The 20993-nt window shown below is 36.7% G+C and overlaps 1 protein-coding gene across 5 annotated transcripts in view; it reads right to left on the bottom strand.

The window, feature by feature from the left end:
- RIMS1 (regulating synaptic membrane exocytosis 1) overlaps positions 1-20993 on the bottom strand; it is a 306200-nt gene that overhangs the window by 189517 nt on the left and 95690 nt on the right. For 2 of the 5 annotated variants that reach the window (XM_030448754.1, XM_030448755.1), the window contains exons 2-3: positions 2565-2778; positions 975-986 (exon numbers count right to left, since the gene is read on the bottom strand). In XM_030448754.1, the coding sequence (XP_030304614.1) occupies positions 975-986; positions 2565-2778 (226 nt within the window). The remainder of the gene's footprint in view (positions 1-974; positions 987-2564; positions 2779-20993) is intronic. The other 3 variants (XM_030448757.1, XM_030448756.1, XM_008502285.2) reach the window with 2 other exon arrangements.

Consider the following 20993-nt stretch of genomic DNA (forward strand, 5'->3'; position numbering starts at 1 on the left):
TGTGATTAATTTACCCTGGGTGTTGCACACTACTACAGTGCAGGTCACAGCTCTGCTATGATGTAAGTTGAGGCATATCCCCACTTCATAATGAAAGCAGAGCTCCATCATCCACACCTGAAAAACTACACTAGGGTGTAATGAGTTTGCTTTCACTTCAGATGAAGTGCCAGTGCCACTGGCTAATTCCCATTCCCTAATTCTCCAAGTTAAAATCTGAAATACCACCTTCCTGCAAAGAGCTGGTGAGTGGGCATGCACTGATCTGCTCGAGTACTGACAGCCCATCCCCTGTGCACAGGGTGCAGAGGTGACCAGGGAACTGCCCTTGCCTACTCCAGAGAAGGCACAGGCATTAGTGGTGAATATCCAAACACTTGATCCCAAAAGTTTTGCAGGTAACTAAGCATTCACAAGGGATTCACTCCATCTTACATCTATACTTACATCCAGTTTTAAGATGTTACGCTTTGCCTATGCAAATTATTCCAAGTATCAATAAAAAAAAAGCTTATTTCACAAGAATTCCCTGAATTTCTGCCTCAGCCAGAAGTGAAACACAGCAAACCATGTAAATCAATATAATATTACAATTAAAATATCAGATTAGATTCCTTGAAGCAGATGGGAGGGCCTTGCATGCAATGCCAAATTGCTAACCAAAGACATTTTTATGAAATAAAGTTTTATTACATTTATTCCCTTCTCTGCTCTTTTGCCTATTAATAATTCTCACTTCTTAATATTCTTTTTTATTGTCTTAATTTTGACAACAGTCTTAGGTTTCCTTGCTGGGCTATCTTTGAAGTGGATGTTCAGCTAAGGGATGTGCATGGTCTGAGTGTTAGGATTCCTGTTCTTCCCCCCTCCCCTTTGGATGATAATAAATTTTCAATTCAGTTTTGTACTTGAATATGTTTCCCAGTTAGCTAGCAACATTATAATAATAAATGAGAAAAAGCATGGATTCTAACCACTTTGTCCTCCTTTGGGAAAGCATCCGAGGAAGCAGAATAAAAAGAGAAAAGGAAAAAAAAGAAGAGAAAAAGAATAAAATAGGCAAGTATTAATAGACAGATTTCAAAGAAATGCAATTCTATTAACTGTCTACAAAGAGATAAAAACATAAAGCATCAGAAATTTAAAAAGAGCTTTAAATAAAAAGATTACATTACTGCAAATGCAGAAAACATATCTCCCCACTCTAACCCACAGAAGCATAAATGATATAACAAACAGAAGGCAAGTTACCAGTGAATTGACATTTTTCCATTTGGACTTGAAATAATGCATAAAAATTAATTAAAATATATTCAGGTATATTTTTCTGTGTAAGGATGAGTTCTATCATATGCACTCTAGTATAATGTATCATATCAAAGTGAACTGCATTTTCATAGACTTACTCCAGTGTCACCACCTGCAGGTGATGCAATGTAATGCATGCACTTGTATTAAAACAGGAATGTATGGGAAAAAAAATTCAATGAACCTACCTAATTTTTTTGACATTGTAAATTCAGCTTAATGGGATCAAAAGTACATCAGGGCTATATAAAACTTCCAAAATAAAGATTATATGCATATTTTCTGGGGTTTTTTTTTGCTTACATGAAATTTCAGAAGCCCTATTCAGTTGATATTTAACTCAAATGAAGTTAAAGGCCATAAATTATTTTCATTGTGAACATGATTATCTGCTGTAAAATTTGTGACCACTTTTAAATCACTTTGTATTGATACAAATTCCCCTACAAAAGCCTGGAAGCTTAAAGCCACATAAGAAAGTTCTCATCTCATGAAAGCAAACAAAACTATTCACATATTAAAGGATATTGGTAAAATGTTTCATAAAATACTACAGTCCTAGATGGTCAGCCAAAAATAATCCTTAGAGAATGGTTTTACACATACAGATCCATAACTCTTGTACAAGAGAGTAGTCAGTTCCTTGTAAGGGGCTGACTGAACTGAGGATATTCTCAGATCCCCTTCAGATTTACAGAGAGCTACTGCAACTAACTGCATGCAGATCAGAGAGAGATTTATCTTACCTGGCTGAAAGTAGGACAACTAATCCAGATTAATCTACAGTTTTACTTCTAAAATGAATTTAAAATAAATTGACCTAACACTCTCACTGTGGTAAAAGTAGATGAGGCCTTGTTTGAACAACAAAAAAAAACTTTATGGAAGAGAAATCTTAAATGTATTTAAGGAGACAAAAAGTTAAAAAAAACATCTATAATGCAATGAGAGTTGAATAAAAAATTATCAGCATGAAATTGTACCCCAGATAAAGGGTTTCTTCTTCTATGAAAAGCAAGCCACCATTCAGTAGAGCTATACACTATGTTGTTTTTTTTTTTCATTAATTCTGTGAATCTTAAGTATCTCCACAATCACTAAATACATTATCCTCCTTTATACACCCCTCAAAACAAAGGGATGAGTGAAACACTTAGATAAAATGAAGTGTGAAATGCCAAACTTAAGGTGAACAACCTGCAGTGTGAGAATGTCAAGGAGGTTTTTTTCTGAAGAGCACACATCAGAACACTTACATTGTTTGAGCGCAGAGAGACACGACCTCCACATCGAGCACAAAACTTGGTCCGGCAATAAGAGCATAAATGGCCACAACCATCTGCAAACTTTGTTTTATGACAGATTCCACATGTTGGAGCATCATCCTTGTGCTCTCCCTGGTAACGTCGGGCTTCTTCCCCTATCTTTCTTACTTGCTCTTTATAGCTTTCAAATTGTTGATGCAACCTCCTGCATAGATGAGAAAAAAGTTTATATAGCAAGAATAGGAGGAAATACTACTGCTATTGTGTATCTCTTTCAGTTTAGAACTCCACCTACTATTCTTGGTATGTTCACAATAATAAGTGCACCCCATACAAAATACACACTGCACATGGAAGATTGTATAGGAGAATATAAAGGAAAAAAATAACAGCCATATTTCTATTACATTTTTTTCAAAGCTCATGAGCAAATAATTTCACTTGACCAGAAATTGATCCAATTGTAAAAATACAGCAAAAACTGCACAGCCTTCAACAGAACAATCTACCATGTGCAGAATAAAAGCACAAATATAATTGCCTGACCAAACCTGCGTTGCTCCTAATCATTACACGCAGTACAAATTAATTAAAACATAATAAAAATTATAACCTCATATTCAGAGTCACAATTCTCTTTTCAAAATCTAAATTACTAGAACAGGTAATTTAAAGATTCAAACAAATACTCTACAACCACATTAACCTTGCAAGAATCTCAAAACAATTTTCTATGTCAAATCTGTATATTAACAATCTATAGTAATCCCTGTTGTTAAGCATGAGACACTACGTAAGGTTTGCAGTTCCTCATTAGAGATGTTTCTTCCAGCTTAGCTGTAGTGTGTATATATTATATGTGTGCATATTAGCAGGTATACAAGCTTCCTAAGATTTCTGTTCAAAGTAGAGCTTTTCTTCAAGCTGCCCCATATAATAGGCAGCCTGATATTGTGACCACCAACTGGCTGAGTGTTCTGCTACCAAAAGACAGAACTTCTGAGAGCAGGGGAGAGCACTCAGCCCTCTAGCATTCACTTCCTCTTCTGCAAGTTAGCAACAATACTAATTAAATATTTACTGATAAAACTTTCTTGTTATGATAATACCTCAGTGAGCTAACCCATGAAACTGAATCAACAGAAAACTATTTCTACAAAAAAAAAAAAAAAAAAAAAAAAAAAAAAAAAAAAATTCCCATCATTTTCCTATTCACCAATTTTCCTGTTCATCAATTTTCCCATCAGTTTCCTATTCACTCCACTCTGTGTAGGTACTGGGGATCTGGGAAGAAGGGAGGAGAAAAGCTCCTGACGTCAGAAATGAAAAGGACCACTGGACAGCTGGATCATCACTTTTTGCAGCAATGTGCTCTGCTGTCACTTGACACCCCACTCTTAAACTTAATTAACAGGATCATATTTCAGCTGTTAAACATCTTACTATTCATCAAATCATGTAAAAAAGAAATTTCTGTAGGTGCACCAAGCCTGTACTGCAACTCCTGATCTCTGTTTTCATGAACTTGAGCAAAGACCTCAGACAGCCTAAGGGGGAGAGTCCAGAGGGGCACATGTAACAACTCAGTGTTTTCACCACGCCACATGGAACCTACAAGTTCTTCATCCTTTTTTCCACTTGTTGCTTCAAATCTACATCTCAATGGCTAAAACAAACAAAAAAAATCATGAAAAGCTAACTAGATGATTAACACAAATAGGGAAACTTGAGTTGAATAAATTTTAACAGCAGGTGTGTGTTTTCCTTAGAGATCTTTACAATACCCTTCATCTACACCTGCTCTGAGCTACTTAATCACTTTAATGAGCATTGAGACACCATTTAACCAATATATTTCTAGTGAGACAATTGTGTTTCTATGTTATTTTTGTGTGTGTGTGAGCTATGTGAACTTGTTTTGACTTTTAACATCTAAGAAATAAGTGCTATTTGTATGAAAAACTGTTTTGGTAAAGTGGATATTTTTACTTCAAGTTGATATTCAAGCCTACATAATGATAATTCAACTTAGCTAACAGGACTTGTGGTAAAATACACATCTTCCATTTCAACAGGAATATCAGTGCTTTTAAGTATGTAAATCAACAAAATCCTACACTATAAACAGTGACTTCATACAGACACGTTCTAGTGAAGATGCAGCAACAGCAAAATCTAGGAAGTCAGATAATTTATTCTCCTTCACTACAAACTCGATACATTATGCTTTATGGTAATGAAAAACTTAGCAGAAGGGGCAAAGGGGTCTTTTTACATTTATTTCTATTAATCTGCTTGAAAAACTTCTGTAGTAATGAGTAAGATGAGAAAAAGCATCAAAAGATTTAGGCAAAATACTGAAGAAACATAATACTTCTGGCCACAGTGTTGGATTACACATATTGTTTAATCTACTTTACACAGCTGCTCACTTACTATGCATAAAAACAACTGAAGGCATCCAGGAATTTGTAGAGTAACAGCTTAAAGAAATGCAGTTATATAATGCGAGGGCTGCAGCTAATTACAAGTCTTATTACATGAAATATTCTATAAAAATAATAGAACCATGGAAACTAAAGTCAGTTCTCCACTACAGCAAGACTTAAAGCTCTGTCTCCTTATTGATGTAGAAAGCAAAGATAACAGCATGGGCTGCACCTCTTTCTGTTTTCCATTAGACAGTCTACATCTGATTTTTTTGGGTTCTCATACAAATATGCTTAAAGTGTATTAATATGGATGATTTGGCCTTTTGTATGCACCAAGAGACAGATGAATGTACTAGCAACTAAGCAAATCTTAAGTGAGAGATTTTACTTATTGATAAATATGTAGCACTTATTTATAGATTATTATTTTCTGCATCAGTGTAAGACCCTTAGTACCATGAGGGTTTCAAAACCAAGTGCTTGTCTTGCATGCCATACTCTGCATTACTGGACAAATCTTTATATTTTAGGTGTAGAAGGAATTAAATTGGAGAAAATGGCTTCAAAACACACAGTGCAGAAAAAAATCTTATCCAGCCTATGTCAGATCTGGTTCAATCACTTCTTTTGCAAGGTTTTAACAACCTTTCCCACATTTTTGATGGACAACAATATCCCTATCTCTGACTATTATATAATGATGGCAGGAAATCCCTCCCAACAGTTTTACCTCATATAGAAGTTTTATTCAACTCATACAAAAGTATATTGAATATTCTCTAGAATGGGAACTAAAGTACAGATGGATATTTTTCAAGTTTGCTTCTTAACTTTCAGACTATAGAGCACATTTTTACCGGATACAACGAAAATTAAAGTCTATTAAAAATTCTTTCATGTAGCGAAGCTTCTTCATGTAGGCAAGCACCTAAATGTTAGGTTAAAAATTTAATACCAGCATATGATATGATGGCTTGGGGGACCACTGGGGAAAATACAAATTCAGTCCCCTGAAACAGAAAACAGAAAGAAATACCAGGCTAAATATGTAAAAGGAATACATATATATCCACAGCACGTTTCTTCATGTCAAAAAGGGGAGGCTTCCTCACCCACACAGCCGCCAAAGATTAAGGGGAGAATAGAACAAAACAAAAAACCACACAACCAAACAAAAAAATCAAAACAAAAAATAAACCACCAAAACCACCAAACCCCAAACCAACCAACCAAAAAAAAAAAAAAAAACCAAAACAAAAACCCCACAAAAACAAAAACCAGAAACAAAAAAAAAAATCCAACCAAAAAAAATAGAGGAAATTATTCCAAGACTTAACACTGGACATGCACATATCAAATTGAAGAACTTTCATAGAAAGTTTCTTTTCCTTCCTCCTTTTGATAGAAAGTGAGAAGGACAGCAGGCAGATGGTGGACAGAGGGAGCAGTGCACTGCAAGGGCCCTCTTATTACAGTCTCCTTGCATATCAAGACACAAGTATGAAATCAAATTGATTGATATTATTTACTACTCAGTAATAAATCATTTCTAAAATCACCTTCCAGATGTGCTTTATAGGAACACAATAGCAAATACAGTAAAATTCAGTATTAGCTTTTAAAAGTTAACCAGAAAAAAACTACCAAATGTTCTTATTAAGAAAACAGTGTTCAAGTTTGAAATTGGTATCTATTGAAATCTAACAGATTTCATTGATCATATATTTTACAAGAAAAAAATATCTTAACTGTAAACAGTATCTTCCAATAATATTATTTTGTTAGACCTTTTTGCTCTTTGCTTGGGTCTTTTTTTGTTTGTGGGTTGTATTTGTTTGGGGAGGGGTTTTGTGGTAATAACTTCAGAAGACAGTACACATGAGTTAATGGAAATTCTTGTTACTCAGTTTAAATGTCATTTGACTTGAAGCTGCAAATCTTTGATCCCACCCGAAAGAAAATCTGCTCCTTAAGATCTGATCCTTTAATCTACAAAATCTATCAGCAACTGTTGCATAAGAAAATAAGTAAGAACTGTTAGATACAGAATTTAAATTCATTAGAAAAACATCCCTCCAGGTGTAGATGTAAGAAAACATGAAAATTATCATATGTTTACATATTTACATGTTTTACATATTTAATATTATAAAATTGGTATTTTTTAATTAAATTTTGATACTGCTGAACTACAAGTCCCTTAATTTTTTTCTGCATCATTCTAGACACATTTCTTGCTGAATGGATCTACCTTTAACATATTGCCTCAATGTAATAAAACTTTGCGTACTTCCAGAGCACCACTGGGTAACATTTATGGGTTTCCTTTGCTAGAAACACAGAAATGTTTGCATCTTTATAACCATTCTGTTCACCAACAACAGCCCCTGATGGTCCATGGTTTCAGCACTGCTCCACCTTTTACTGTGTAGAACTTACCAGTCAGAAAAGACCTCTCCATGCATAATTTTTAAAACCATTATCCTCTACATAAACAATACAAAAAATACCTACAAATCCAACAGTATATTTTAGTAAACAGCAAAGAGAAGTCTATAATGAAGGGTAAACTTCCTCCAACAATTTTATTGCCATACTTCACTAGAGCAGACCTCACACCCCTCTTGATGAGTTGTCCTGCTTAAGCTGGCTCTGCTGGTGAGGGTACCTCCTATTTCCCATTCACACAGATGGCACAGCACATAGCTGTGTGATCAAAAAAAGATCATACAATGGCTTAATCTTGGGGCACATCAAACCTCACATAATTAAAGAAAAAAACTTCTGTTTCTAACATGCTGGAAGAGACTGAGCCTCTTGGAGAGGCACAGCACAGCACCATGCCTATGACTCCATTTCTGGACTCACCCATCAGCCTCAGTTCTACACCACACGTCCGTGAGATGTTGGCACCACCACCAGTAGTGCAAGACAAAAACCAACACACAGTTTTTATGCATACACTGAAAGACAAACTATTCACTTTTACAGTAGGATAGTACAACATATCTTGAGGTTTCCAGGTTTTTTCCCCAAGAAAACATCGTGGGTTCCTCTACCCTTTCTTCTTCAAAGGCATTACACACCAAAAAATTCTTAATCTGCATGTCATGTAGGTAACACATTTTTATACAAATCTGCAGTATTTACATTGACAGTGTAAACTAGCAAAAATAAATACTGCTGAGAAATTCTGCAAATCTTTACTCATGTCTTGATGTACTTCCCAAAAACTCTAAGCACTTGAGGACATTCCTGTTGTAGGCATCTTACACACATCAATTTTTCAGATATCTCACTGATAGCACTAGGAGGACAACGGATATCAAGGTAATCTATAACATGGACTGATCAGAAGGTGCTGTATCAAATCACACAGAAATTATTTATTTTGTTGGGGTTTTTGAGCTGGCCCAAGAAGTGTATTTATACTACTGCAATCATTTCCACTAATCACATATTACAACTACAAACGAGGAATTTAGTGTCTTATAAATAGACCATGTTACTGCTTTTTTGATGGTTAACTTTAAAATTCCTATAGTGTTTACCTATCTGAAATATTTGCACATATGCCTGCCAAATTAAAAAATGAAAAAAATATGCATTTGTCTATGTATGTTCTGCCTGCACAGATTTTCTAAAAATGACAAAGATTTGGGTCAACTTTCTGCAGTTACATTTTAAATGATTTCTCAGTGTACTGTAAGTCTATTTTTTTACTAAATTAAAAATCCAGCAGATGGCACTGCAGATTGCATTTTCACTCTCCAACTCAGATGACTCAGTCTTGAAATCTTAAAACTTGATTTAATGTTATAAAAGTATTACACCCTGTCATGAGTTCCTGTCGGTAGAAAAAGTGCTACCTTCTGAGTGACAGAGCCCTAAGTATATATGAAAATAGCTCTTAGTAAAATGCAGGCCTTTGCCCTGTTCATCCATGAGAGACAAGCACATAACATACACCATAGATTCTCTTTTTTTTTCCCCTCCTTTTTTTTTCATAAAATCAGTAGGACTTTAACCAAAGACTCTTCATAGCATTATTAAAATAACAAAACCAAGACAGACAACCTTTAGCAAGATGCTATGGATAGTTTTCTTTGAAAAAAAGGGAAACAAGGAGCTTAAGGGGAATCTAGCATGCATCGACTAGAACAGCTTCAGGTTTTTTGGGTGTGTTTCATTTTTAATTTTATTGTATGATTGGAAAAGACCTCCAAAATCACCACATCCAACTGTCAACATCTGTCCCCACCACATAAAATAAGGAAAAAATATATATCACTATAGCATGTCCTCAAGTGTCTCATCTACACAATTGTTAAATACTTCCAGGGATGGTGACTCCACCACCTCCCTGAGCAGCCTGTTCCAGCACCTGACTACTTCCTTGGTAAAGAAATTTTCAGTCTAGTCTAAACCTCCTCTGGTGCAACTTCAGGACGTTTCCTATAGTCCTATCATTATTTACATGGGACACTGACAACCACCTCACTACGACCTCCTTTCAGATAGTTGTAGAGCAATAACGTCTCCTCTCAGCCTCCTCCTCTTTGAACTAAACATTCACAATTCCCTCATCCTCCCCTCAAAGGACTTGTTTTCTTGACCCTTCACCAGCTTCAATGTCCTTCTTTGGACACGCTCCAACAACTCCATCTCTTTTTTGCAGCGAGGGACCCAGAGCTGAACACAGTACTCGAGTACAGTGGCACAATCCCTTCCCTGCTCCTGCTGGCCACACTATTGCTGATACAAGCCATGATCCTGTTGGCTTTCCTGGCCACATGAGCACACTGCTGGCTCATATCCAGCTGCCTATCCACTACCACCCCCAGGTCCTTTTCTGGTTGGCAGCTTTCTAGCCACTCCTCCCCCAAGTCTGTAAAATTGCATGTGGTTATTGTGGCCAAAATGCAGGATCGGGCGCTTGGCCTTGTTAAACCTCATCTTATTGGCCTCAGCCCACTGATCCATCCTGTCCAGATCTCTTTGCACAGCTTTACTACCCTCAGTCAGATGAACATTCCCACCCAACTTGGTGTCATTTGCACTGAGGAAGCACTCAATCTCCTCATGTAGATCATTAATGAAGATATTGAACACAACCAACCCCAAAACTGAGCCCTGGGGAACACCACTGGGGACTTTTCACCAACTGGATTCAACCCCGTTGCCTACAATGCTAGGGGCCTGGCCATGCAGCCAGTTTTTAAGCCAATGAAGAGTACACCACCAAGTTCAGTGAAGAAGTCTAGATATATTTCCTGGTTACTTCATGCATTATCACATCACCTATAAATCTGTTATTAAAATATATACCTCCTGCATAAGTAGGAAAAATTAAGGTTGAACATTAAATAAAGACATTTAACTCTTCCAGCTTCTGGGTGCTTGAAGTAGCAATGTTAATATCTTAGCATATTTGAAGCCCAGGGTATTTTTGAATGTTTGGGATGTACTACTTTTTAGCACGGATGACACCTAGTTTAGTTGTTTTGTGAAGATCACGTAACTGCTGAATCTACTCCCATTGCAAAATATTGTAGTCCTGAGCAAATATGGATGTTACCTTAATATTCCTTTATTATTGCTATTGCTACACTTTTGTTCAGTATGAACTACCATTTTAAGACTGGAGTATAGTATTTGTTTGTAAAAATACTTGCCAAAAGCAAGACAAGGATCTTTGTAAGGTGTGAAACAGATAGGAAACTGATTGATCAGCCAATCTTCAAAGCAAAAAAGGCCGTATCTGTGTAAGAGCAATGCAATGATTAATCAAAGGACTACAAAAGGAAGAGTTAATGGCTTCCATATCTTGAGGGTGTTGGCTTTTCTCCTACACAAACTGGCATCTTCTAGCCCCTTTGCTTTTAACTACTGTCTCAACTTCTCATTTTTCTCTGACTTTACTTACCACCCACCTGACCCTTCCCTCATCACATTTCCTGCTGGTCTCATCTCTCCCTCCTACACATTTTTAATAAATAACAATAATTCCTATTTTTGACATTTTATAGCATGTCTGGTATCCTATAACAAGAACAACTATTCCCCAAAATCTCAGATTTTACCTGGCCTAAGACTTTCTTTATTCTCTTGTGTCCATTCAATACACAACTATGAATCAATTCCATTCTCTCAACTTGGTTTTCACCAGACAATCATGACATTTTTTACCTCACCTGCAATCACCTAAATCTTGCTGGACATCAGCTTTTTCCCCTCCACATGCCAAGACTTCTTCTCCCTTCCTGTTTTATTGGTGCCAACACACATTTGAACATGCTTGTAACTCACAGGTCTTCTTTCTCTACCTCACATTTATCTCCTGTTCAAACCGAGGATTTTTGAATAGCTTTCTGATGCCCATCATGGGTAAAACTTACACCGAATGCCATAAACTGAAACAGAGATATTCTTGTACCTGCAGCAAACCTTAACCACCACCTCCATTCTGATTGCCACTCAGAACCAGAAACTACTGTGCTACACTGGACTCCCACCTATTTAGAACTTCAACTCAAAGTGCTATATAAGCCTCAGAGATTCACTTTGCAAAGTAAAATAACAAAACAAAACAACAAAGCATGCAAACAAACACAAAAAAACCCAAATAAAAACACCCATACATCAGAATTTAGCTAATTTCATATCCACCTAGCTTCAACAATCAGCTATCATCCTTCAATCCCTTTTCTCACCAGCACGAGCTTGTCCTGCTGATAGACTAATCACAATCCTGCAACAAATACAATTTAATTTATTTTGCTTCTCTTTTTATATTTCTCTGATGAGCCCCCTTTTCTACTGCATACAACATAAATGGGTTGTCTTCACCTTCAAAGACTTCCAGAGACTATTTCCACCTTGCTTATCATTCCTCATTCAGTATTGATGCCTCTGCTCAAGTTAAACTTTGAAGCAAGAATTATTGTGTTTTCTCCCATTGTCCCTACAGTGGAAGTATTAGCAACACCACAATTCCATTATCTTCTTCCAAACTCTTCTTTGGTTTTATTACTGTAAGGATCTGGACAAAAATTAGGTTATTGTTATGCTAAAAATTTACTTACCAGAGGAGACAAAGACAATACAGACTCCGTGGTCTGCTTCTAGTATTTTACAATTTGCTTAACCCTTAAAACACGTGCTTGCCCTGTGGAAAAGACTGCTTTTTTTTCTTTGTCCATAAAACCCTCACTCAGATGGACTATATAGTCCATGGTGAGTGCTTCCAGGAAATATGGTAATACAAATCTCCTGACATGATTCAGAAACTCATGAAGTTACTGTATTTCTCGTGATCGTTTTATGATTCTAGTCATTTAATTTGTCATTTTCAACACTCAGGAAAAATATTTATACGTTTCCCCATGTCCATGAGGAACAAAGTGTTTTTAATGAAAGTTGGTATTTTCCCTGTGCCCATGACCCTAGGAACCAGGAGCAGCAAGACCATAAACCATTTCATTACAAGAGTCATTTGAAAGTACGGACTTGAGCAAGATGAAGGTTTCACTTATAGACCTCACACAGGAGTTTAAACTTGGCCACCACTGCTGGAGTTAAAAATTGTTCACCTGTCACAGATATGTATGTATTCTATACCAGTTATCTTCATTCCAATTTCCTCATATAATCCCCTTATCAAGCGCATACTACGTGTCAGCATCCTAACAAGATGGTACAGGATGAGGCAAAAATGTCCCACACTGGTTAGAAAGTCCTGCTCTTCAGGGCATGGGAACAGAGGCACAGAAGCAAAGTGGAGTAGACTGCAGCTTTATTCCTTTATTTTACTCTTACCTGGTCCCTTTCAGCCAGCAGCAACAGTTGTTAGCAAGCTAACATCTTACTAAGGGCAGGTATCCTGCAGGCATATAAACAAGCTCATTAAATAACTTGCATAAAATGTTTTTCAGCTTCCTGGAAGTTTCCTAATGTAGGGTACTGGAAAACTTTACTTGCCTATGCTTCTGTTTTTTAAAAATAATCACAGCCCACAGGCAGTCTTCTTCCTTACACAGCTGCAGAACTGAGAGTCAGAACTGTGCAATATCTACAAGAAGAAATTCACATTTCAGCTTTCCACAGTTCCTCCTGAATGACCATTAACCTTTCTGAGGTATCAAAGAGAAATCAGAAAACTAAGCCAACACCCTATAAAAGTACTGAAAAAGGCACAGCTGTGGAATGCACAAACTGTATTTGCCATGTATTTAAAACCACTTACATACTGAAATATATCTAGTACTGAAGGAAACAATGCCTCTGCAGAAAAGATAACTGATGATTATCCGTTCTTTGTTTGGAAACATTTATTCTTATGTAATGGCTTTTATGAAAAAGTAACAAGTCAACTGGGATTTTTTTTAAAATCCATTTTTTCTGCTGAGTGTTCATAAAATTATGAAAACCAAGACAATTCTAAAAAGATGTTCAATTCTCCTCACTGTTTCTACTACCTTAAATAAGAGTACAGCTCATATATGCTTTATGGTAACAGTAGGCAGCCAAGCTTATGTTTCCAAGTTTTAACTCGAGTTTTTCATTAAGTGTGTTTTGGTAGCACTAGGAGGGGGTTTAGAGTGAAAATTGTTACATTTCAACAGTGAATAATTATTTGGAATCTTAATTTCTTAACAGGAAAAAAAACCTTAAGTCTGAGAGAAGAGTAAGACAACACCTTTTTACTCAGTATTGCTCCATCCCATCTACGTCTCAGAACTGAGTCTGTGCATTTTTGGTAATCCATGTGCCCCCTTCCTTGGCCTTTTTGAAGAAGCATAAGCCCTCCTATCTAATTGCTGTTGTGATCTGGGATCTGTAAACACATTCTTCTAGGGCAAGGCATGAGTTTTATTCAGGATGTCCCAGCTGGCTTGCACAAAAACAAGGAGGAAGACCTCTAGGTCACAGCACAAGCATGCAAAACACTGAAAGGAAAACATAAATCTAGAATAAACAAACCCGAAAACTAATAAAAACCATAAGAAACATAAAAAACATAAAAGCCTGCCCTTGCAACTGCATTGTCAAAACCAAGCATTTTAAGAAAAAGTCATAGCACTTTTCAAGGTACAAACTTAGTAGTGTTTGTATGTGACTGTAACTGCCTTTTGGAAAAAAGGCTGTTCTTACTTAAAATCAAATAACAATATTTGCCAAGGAGTTTATTTTAAAAATTATTTTCAGTTCTCTAAAATTTGTGAAATCAACAGTTCCATAAAGTCCACTGAAAAAAGAGTCCACTGAAATTTTCTCCTACCTGCTGCCTACCACCACTGTCAAACCTCAACAGCGAAACCATCTTCCTGCATCTCTGCAATTCCCAATACCCTTACAATTTATCGCCCTGCTAAACTGGGAAGATCAAGATCATCCTTTCTTATTTTAGAGACAAACATCTATTCATCCAGTAAATGAGATCTGTATATAAAATAAAATAAGTTCTATGCAAAGCTTACTAAAAATTATGGAATCACACTTTAACACCAATAGAAGAGCAATAAAATATCAAAGGCAATTAACGAAAGCTAATTTGTCAGGTTTTCTTCTTTCAGTAAAATGTTTTCATTCTCTGTTTTCTTTATATAGCTTAACAGCTCTACTGTTTTAGCACAGGTGTATGGCAGAAAGCTAAGATCCCAGAGACACCCAGCCATGCTAGTACCAGTTGTGAGATTACATGGCACATCTTTGTATATTACTGCATTTGTAGATACAAGTTATTTTCATAAAGAGTTGCTTATTAAAAAAAAGGGAAAAAAAAGAAAAAAAGAAAAAAAAAGGAGGAAAAAAAAAGAGAAAAAAAAAAAGAAAGAGAAAAAAAAGTAAAGAGAAGAAAAAAACCCATACAAACAAAAACCAACCAACTAATGATGTTACACAAGCTCCTGTTATAAAACCTTCTAAAAATTATTGCTGGGAAGTTCCTTAAAGAAAGTTTTATCAAGGTACAGAGGGCAACAATCAGGGACTGTCTTCCCCAACCAAACCAACAGCTCTGTGTTTTCTTAGAGCCACATGAAACAAACCCATTTGTGGAATAGTTGTGCTTCAACATACTCAAGATCAAAAGCTCTGTTTAGCAGGTGAGGAGGCAATGACCTCTAATGCAGAGAACAAGTCCCAAATCGCTCTGTGAATTGCTTGCTGCTGATTCCCACTGAACCAACAACTGTAAACAAAGTGGAGAAAAAATGAACAGTAGTACCAGTAGACTACAACTAATTTAAAAATAGGTATAAAAACTATGTTACCTAATCCTGGGAGGATTTTAACTTTTTTTTCTTAATTGTTGCTTTGCTAACTAATAAGCAAGAAGTTTCCATCTCTGGTTCTGTAACAGGCCATAAAAAGTGGAATATTTCAGGTACTGCATCATGGTTTTCCTTTTCAATCAACTGCATAAGTGATGTCTTTGTTTTCCTCACCTGAATATTAACAAATCTAATCTGCATAAAGCTCTTTTCTGCATGTAGTATAAAATACAGGCAAAATGCATCTCATGAATGAGCTGACCTCTCTCAACTCATGATGGAATAACACTGCTTTAATGCCACTACTTCACCAAAAGAAGCACAAAATGATCCCTGGGCCAGTAGTCTCTGAGCCTCATAGGACATTTCTCCAATAAAATACTGATTTGTGAAGTGGCTCTGCCAGCACATGCCCCTTAAAATACATCAAAACAATGAGTAAAGAATAACTAGATTTATTTCCTCTTCAAAATCATCAGCTTCATTTTATTATGGAATACAAATATCATTTATTTAAGCTATACTTCACCAAAATCTTATTTTTGTGAACAAACAAAACCTAATCTGTTTACAGAGTGAAGCAAAAGAGAATCAAATGGTCTCTTCAATTTATTGAATTAATTTACTGAATCACATAATATGTTACTGTGGGCATGTTTTTTCCCCTAAGGATGGTTACCACATTGTAACAAACCAGCCATAAAAGGGTGAATAGCTGCAAGTCATGTAATGCAAAGTGCAAAAAGTCTGAAAGAGGGTAGGGGGGTGTTTACAGTAGGAAAGCTCAATTTAAGAACTGGAGAGAAGGGAAAAAAAAAGATGAAAATCATAAGAAAGAGGTTTTAAAGGAAGAGGCACAAATTTGGACCTACACAAAATCACAAACACAGGTACCAGTGTTTAGCTCTCTTTCTCTGAATACAGACCTAGTAAGCACTAAACATATTAATGAAGCAGTGCATGTAAAAGAAAACAAAAGAGAAGCCCATTTATCCAACTGAACAATATTAATTAGCAGCATTGCTAAGTTCAGCTGGATAAATCACATAACCCAAGCAGAATTTGTCCTCATCAAGCTACCTATATCAGAGACAATCCAAGTCAGCACAGAGAACACCCATCAGGTGAGGCCACTCATGTCTTAGGAGATCAGGTACTGCTCAGAGTCAGAGGGTCCTCTACAGACTTCCACTTTTAAGCTGTTAAGTCAGTTTGGAAAATCCAATGGACATCAACACCCAAGGGAAGCTGGCAGAAGATGACCACAGAATTAAATGGCTTTGCTGTGGGTACACAACTGTAAATTGCATTTGTTGTTCCCTCACCAAGAAGCCATAGGAACAGAGGCTTATGAGCACCTCTTCTGAAACTTTGGCAAGATTTTTGCATCTTGCAGCACAACTGAGAAGATCATCACATCCAATACCCTAAGTGCTGCCACACACTCCTCTACCTCTAATTCAGAGGTACAATCACCCTCTGTGCTATCTGTTCCTCTGCCCCCAAAATTTCATTATGTCATGGAGACCTCATCACTCTCTACAACTCCCTGAAAGGAGGGTGTAGCCAGGTGGGGGTTGGTCTCTTTTCCCAGGCAACTCTCAGCAAGACAAGAGGGCACGGTCTTAAGTTGTGCCGGGGGAGGTTTAGGTTGGATATTAGAAAGAATTTCTTTACCAAAAGGGTGATCAGGCATTGGAATGGGCTGCCCAGGGAAGTAGTGGATTCTCCATCCCTGGAGATATTTAAAAAGAGACTGGATGTGGCACTCAGTGCCATGGTCTAGTAACTGCCGTGGTAGCGGATCAAGGGTTGAACTTGATGATCTCTGAGGTCCCTTCCAACCCAGTCGATTCTATGATTCTATGACAGTTGGTGAAAGGATGTTTTCAGTGCCAATACCACAAGAGACAGAAATGCTGGATTACAATGGAAACAGACATCACTAATACAAATACTTACAAATACTGTATTTTATCCATCAAACCAGTTTTTAAAACAGTTACTTAATGCAACCCTAATAAAGTCACAGCTGGCAGCCACAGTAAGAACAGACCCCACTATTATCTGAGAATACTGTTTTTGCTAAAATCACACAGAGGGAAAAGATGCTTAAACACATTACAGACTGTTACTAACAGTGCAATTCCCAAAGCTGCAGTGTATCCCTTTAGTCAGCTGGCACTAGCTAAAAAGTTTGAAAAGTTGAGAAGTGTGGGTACTGGTTCAGCATAACAGGAAATTACTTTGGAGCAATGTTTATTAAAACAGCTTTCTGAAACAATCCTTCTTACACATACACTGGAAAAAAAATATCAGAGTATTTTTGGCATCCAATGTGTTAAACAGATGATAGGTATCAGATGGCAATGCAGGGTGAGCAGCAAAAATATGACAAAGCACAGTGGTCTGTAAACAGAGTAATGCTACTGAAATTCCAACTACCATATGGTGGTAACCAACAGGACACGTGCAAAACAGGAAAAGATCTCACAGTGAGGAGTGTGACAGGAGCCAGCAAGATGCAGAACTGAAAAAAAATTACAATAGAAATGCAAGCACAACAGTGATAACGTTTCAAATTAATTATATTCAGCTGAGGCTCAGTATGTACAGTATGTCTTCTATCTAAAAATAATTTAACAGCCTCACTGAGAGCATTTCTAATTCATCATCCTGTTCACCTTCCTTTATAATATCCATATTATCAGGAAGAAAAAAACCTCACACATCTATTTAAAATATACCACTAAAGTGCTTGAACACAAGATAATGATTAAGCTTGTCTTCCACATTATTTAATTTTCTTAATTCTTTGGGATGCCAAAGTAAACACAAATGAAAAGCATATGGCATTTTAGTGAATTAGAAAATTAGAAAAGGAGAACATTAACTGGTTTTATGTTACATCTTAGGCATGGCATATAGTAAAATTAAAAATTCCAAGGCTTTTTATATTTGTGATTTATTTGAACTCCTTCTTTTAATGTACTCTCTACTGAAGTTAAATGTTCTGAAGAATAGTATTTGTGAAAGGAAACTCATGATGTACTCTCTATATTTTTATTATCTATTTTTTCCAAAATATCACTGTTCATAACTGTTATAAGAAAATTGTCTTGAGCTTGAAATTATTCTCAGTAGAAAAACTGAGCTTCTTTTGTGCTGAACATCCTTACTTCTTGATGTTCACCAAGACTGAACAGCTAAGAATTAAATCAGTGTTAGCAAAAAAATTTTAGGCAAAACTCTCTTATATGATGAAGTGGTTAAGTAGAAGGCACAAACCCCAAATTAGTATAAACTATTTTTCCTTCAGTTTATTTAAACCTTCAGCTCCTCCAGAAAACCACAACATTCAATTTCAGGTTTTTGTATCCTTTCCTTCATGCTTTCTATCAGCAGTTATTCTAATGTGCAAGCTTACTATTTATACCAAAACTCTTCTAAAAAGTCATTCCCTAAAGACATGCAGTCCACAGTAGTTTAGTACAGGTAATATATCAAAATAGGGATCTTATTCCTGAAATAACACATACTGGAAAATTGTCATACAGACAGCACAGCAGGACACCAAGAGGGATGCTTCAGTAACCATGTGTTCATTAAGCACATCTAGCAGACCCACTGAGGTTCTCTCCTGAGGAGCTGTACTACCCATAGATATGATTTTAAGAGAAGGAAAGATTCTGTCAGTCCATTTCCTATCTAAGTCCTGACAGAAAACCCGTAGGGCTCATTTTAAACCAATAATAACTTAAATAACAGGACTGAATGTCCTCTGGGAAACACTGCACAAAGTCTAGTAACCTGTCGTATGATTCGGGTTGCTATTCTGAAATGCCCATAAATTTTTCAGAGAGACATTTCTCCAAAGGTTTACTTTGGTTAATATTTCCCTACTATTCTACAGTGTGTTCTGCAATATCCCATTAAGCAACAGAGTTTTAGGGTCCCTGATCTTTGCCAGAGGAGTCCACAGGCTGGTGAGCCACCATAGGCAACAGGTACAAACCTGACACTCCAGTGTAGCTGTATCCACAGAAAAAGAACAGATAATTTTTTAAGTGACCGAGTATTTGTACTTGGATCTAACTTTAGACTCCTACCTATTCTCTAGCAGAAAAAGGCTTTTGGTTCTCTTTGGCTAGCCCTTTGGAGACCAACAAGGTGTAAGGATTTAATTCATGTCATAGATCAATATTTTCTTAACCTAAAAGAACAGTTGTCCAGATGGAGCAAGATGTAAAGGAAGAGTATCATTCTTCTACATCAGAATTTCTTATTGCTTGAGCCAGCAGCTTCTGCTAATCTAAGTGGGGTTCTTGTGTCTGACGATCACTAATATGTCCTGCCAAATCCACAAACTTTTCACAGCCACATGGAACAGTCACAGAACGGGACCACTACTTTATAGTCTTGTTCTGAGCTGGTTTCTAAATGGCAGTCCCTCACTTGATGTAAAATCCAAAGCTGTGTACCAGTGAATGTATAAGTGACTTTTTTTAATCCAGCACATTGTACGTTTTCCAAGAGCTGAACACAACAACAAAGAGTGAGACTGTATTGGTATCTAGAGTGAGATCCTTTAAAAACAGAAGCTGAAAATTTCATATCAACTCCACCCAAGTGAAATAACTACAAATTTTTTTGTCAGCTATAATCCAAACAGGCACCAGTGCATTTCTGAAGTTAAAATCTCAAGGCTTCAAGAAAATTCCTCAAGATGGCCAGCAGTAAAAATAGATTTTTTTTCTGTGTTTCAAAGGAAACAACCTAACAAGCCATATGTGCCTTGCACTACACCTTGATCTAAAGCCAGAACAGAGGCGAGTTGGGCCCAGAACACTGACATCATCCAACCCTGTCATTAAAGTGGCCTCATTTCCCAAAATGTAGGAAGTTAAGTACAGTTTGCCAGAGAAATTTGTCACATGGAATGATGGCAACAAATCTGGCTTGCTTCATGAAAGGCAGTACTTTTTCTACCCCTGAAAACAGACAGGAAGTATATTTGGGTAGCAGTGGTGCTCAGCTTTTCTTCCTCACCTTAATGAATGACAAAGATAATCAACATAATTCCCTGGTATGTGCAGTATTATATGAACATTTAAAGAACAGGAGAGAGAAAACATCCTCATAGGAAGTGCAAACCACTGTCTCCTACACTTCAGGACACTTTGATTTAGGATATTGGACTGAAGGACAGACAGGACTTCTTTTTCTTCTGCCATGAGCACTGAGATGTAGGAAGTTTTTTGTACTAGATTATCTGCCCATGCTCACTACCTGTAATTTATGTCACAGGTCAATAGAAGACCAAAATATATGTGAGTAGGATGAGAAGGGAGCAGAGTGTTAGGAATTAAAGAGATAGTATACCTATATAAGAAGTTTGAAAGGAAATCCACTAGGTACCTTATTTTATGTAATTTTGTTAGGTCAAGTCACCTAGGTGATAACTTGGTGTTTCATACAGATTCTTCATCCAAATCATTACACTGGCAAGATTACTATTTTAGCCTGGAGTAGTGTGGAAGCATGGCTTTACACACTGAGTATCAGTACCTAGTTTATTACCACGGAGTTATGGTTGGTGGCATGTACAACGGGGGAGTGAGAAACAGTGGAGTCATTGCAACCACTATATTGCAAATATCAGCACATATAATGAAACGTACAAATGTAGTATGTCCAGGCAAATTGTCTTTACT

This window comes from Calypte anna, chromosome 3 (assembly GCF_003957555.1).
Source record: "Calypte anna isolate BGI_N300 chromosome 3, bCalAnn1_v1.p, whole genome shotgun sequence".
NCBI classification, from domain to species: domain Eukaryota; kingdom Metazoa; phylum Chordata; class Aves; order Apodiformes; family Trochilidae; genus Calypte; species Calypte anna.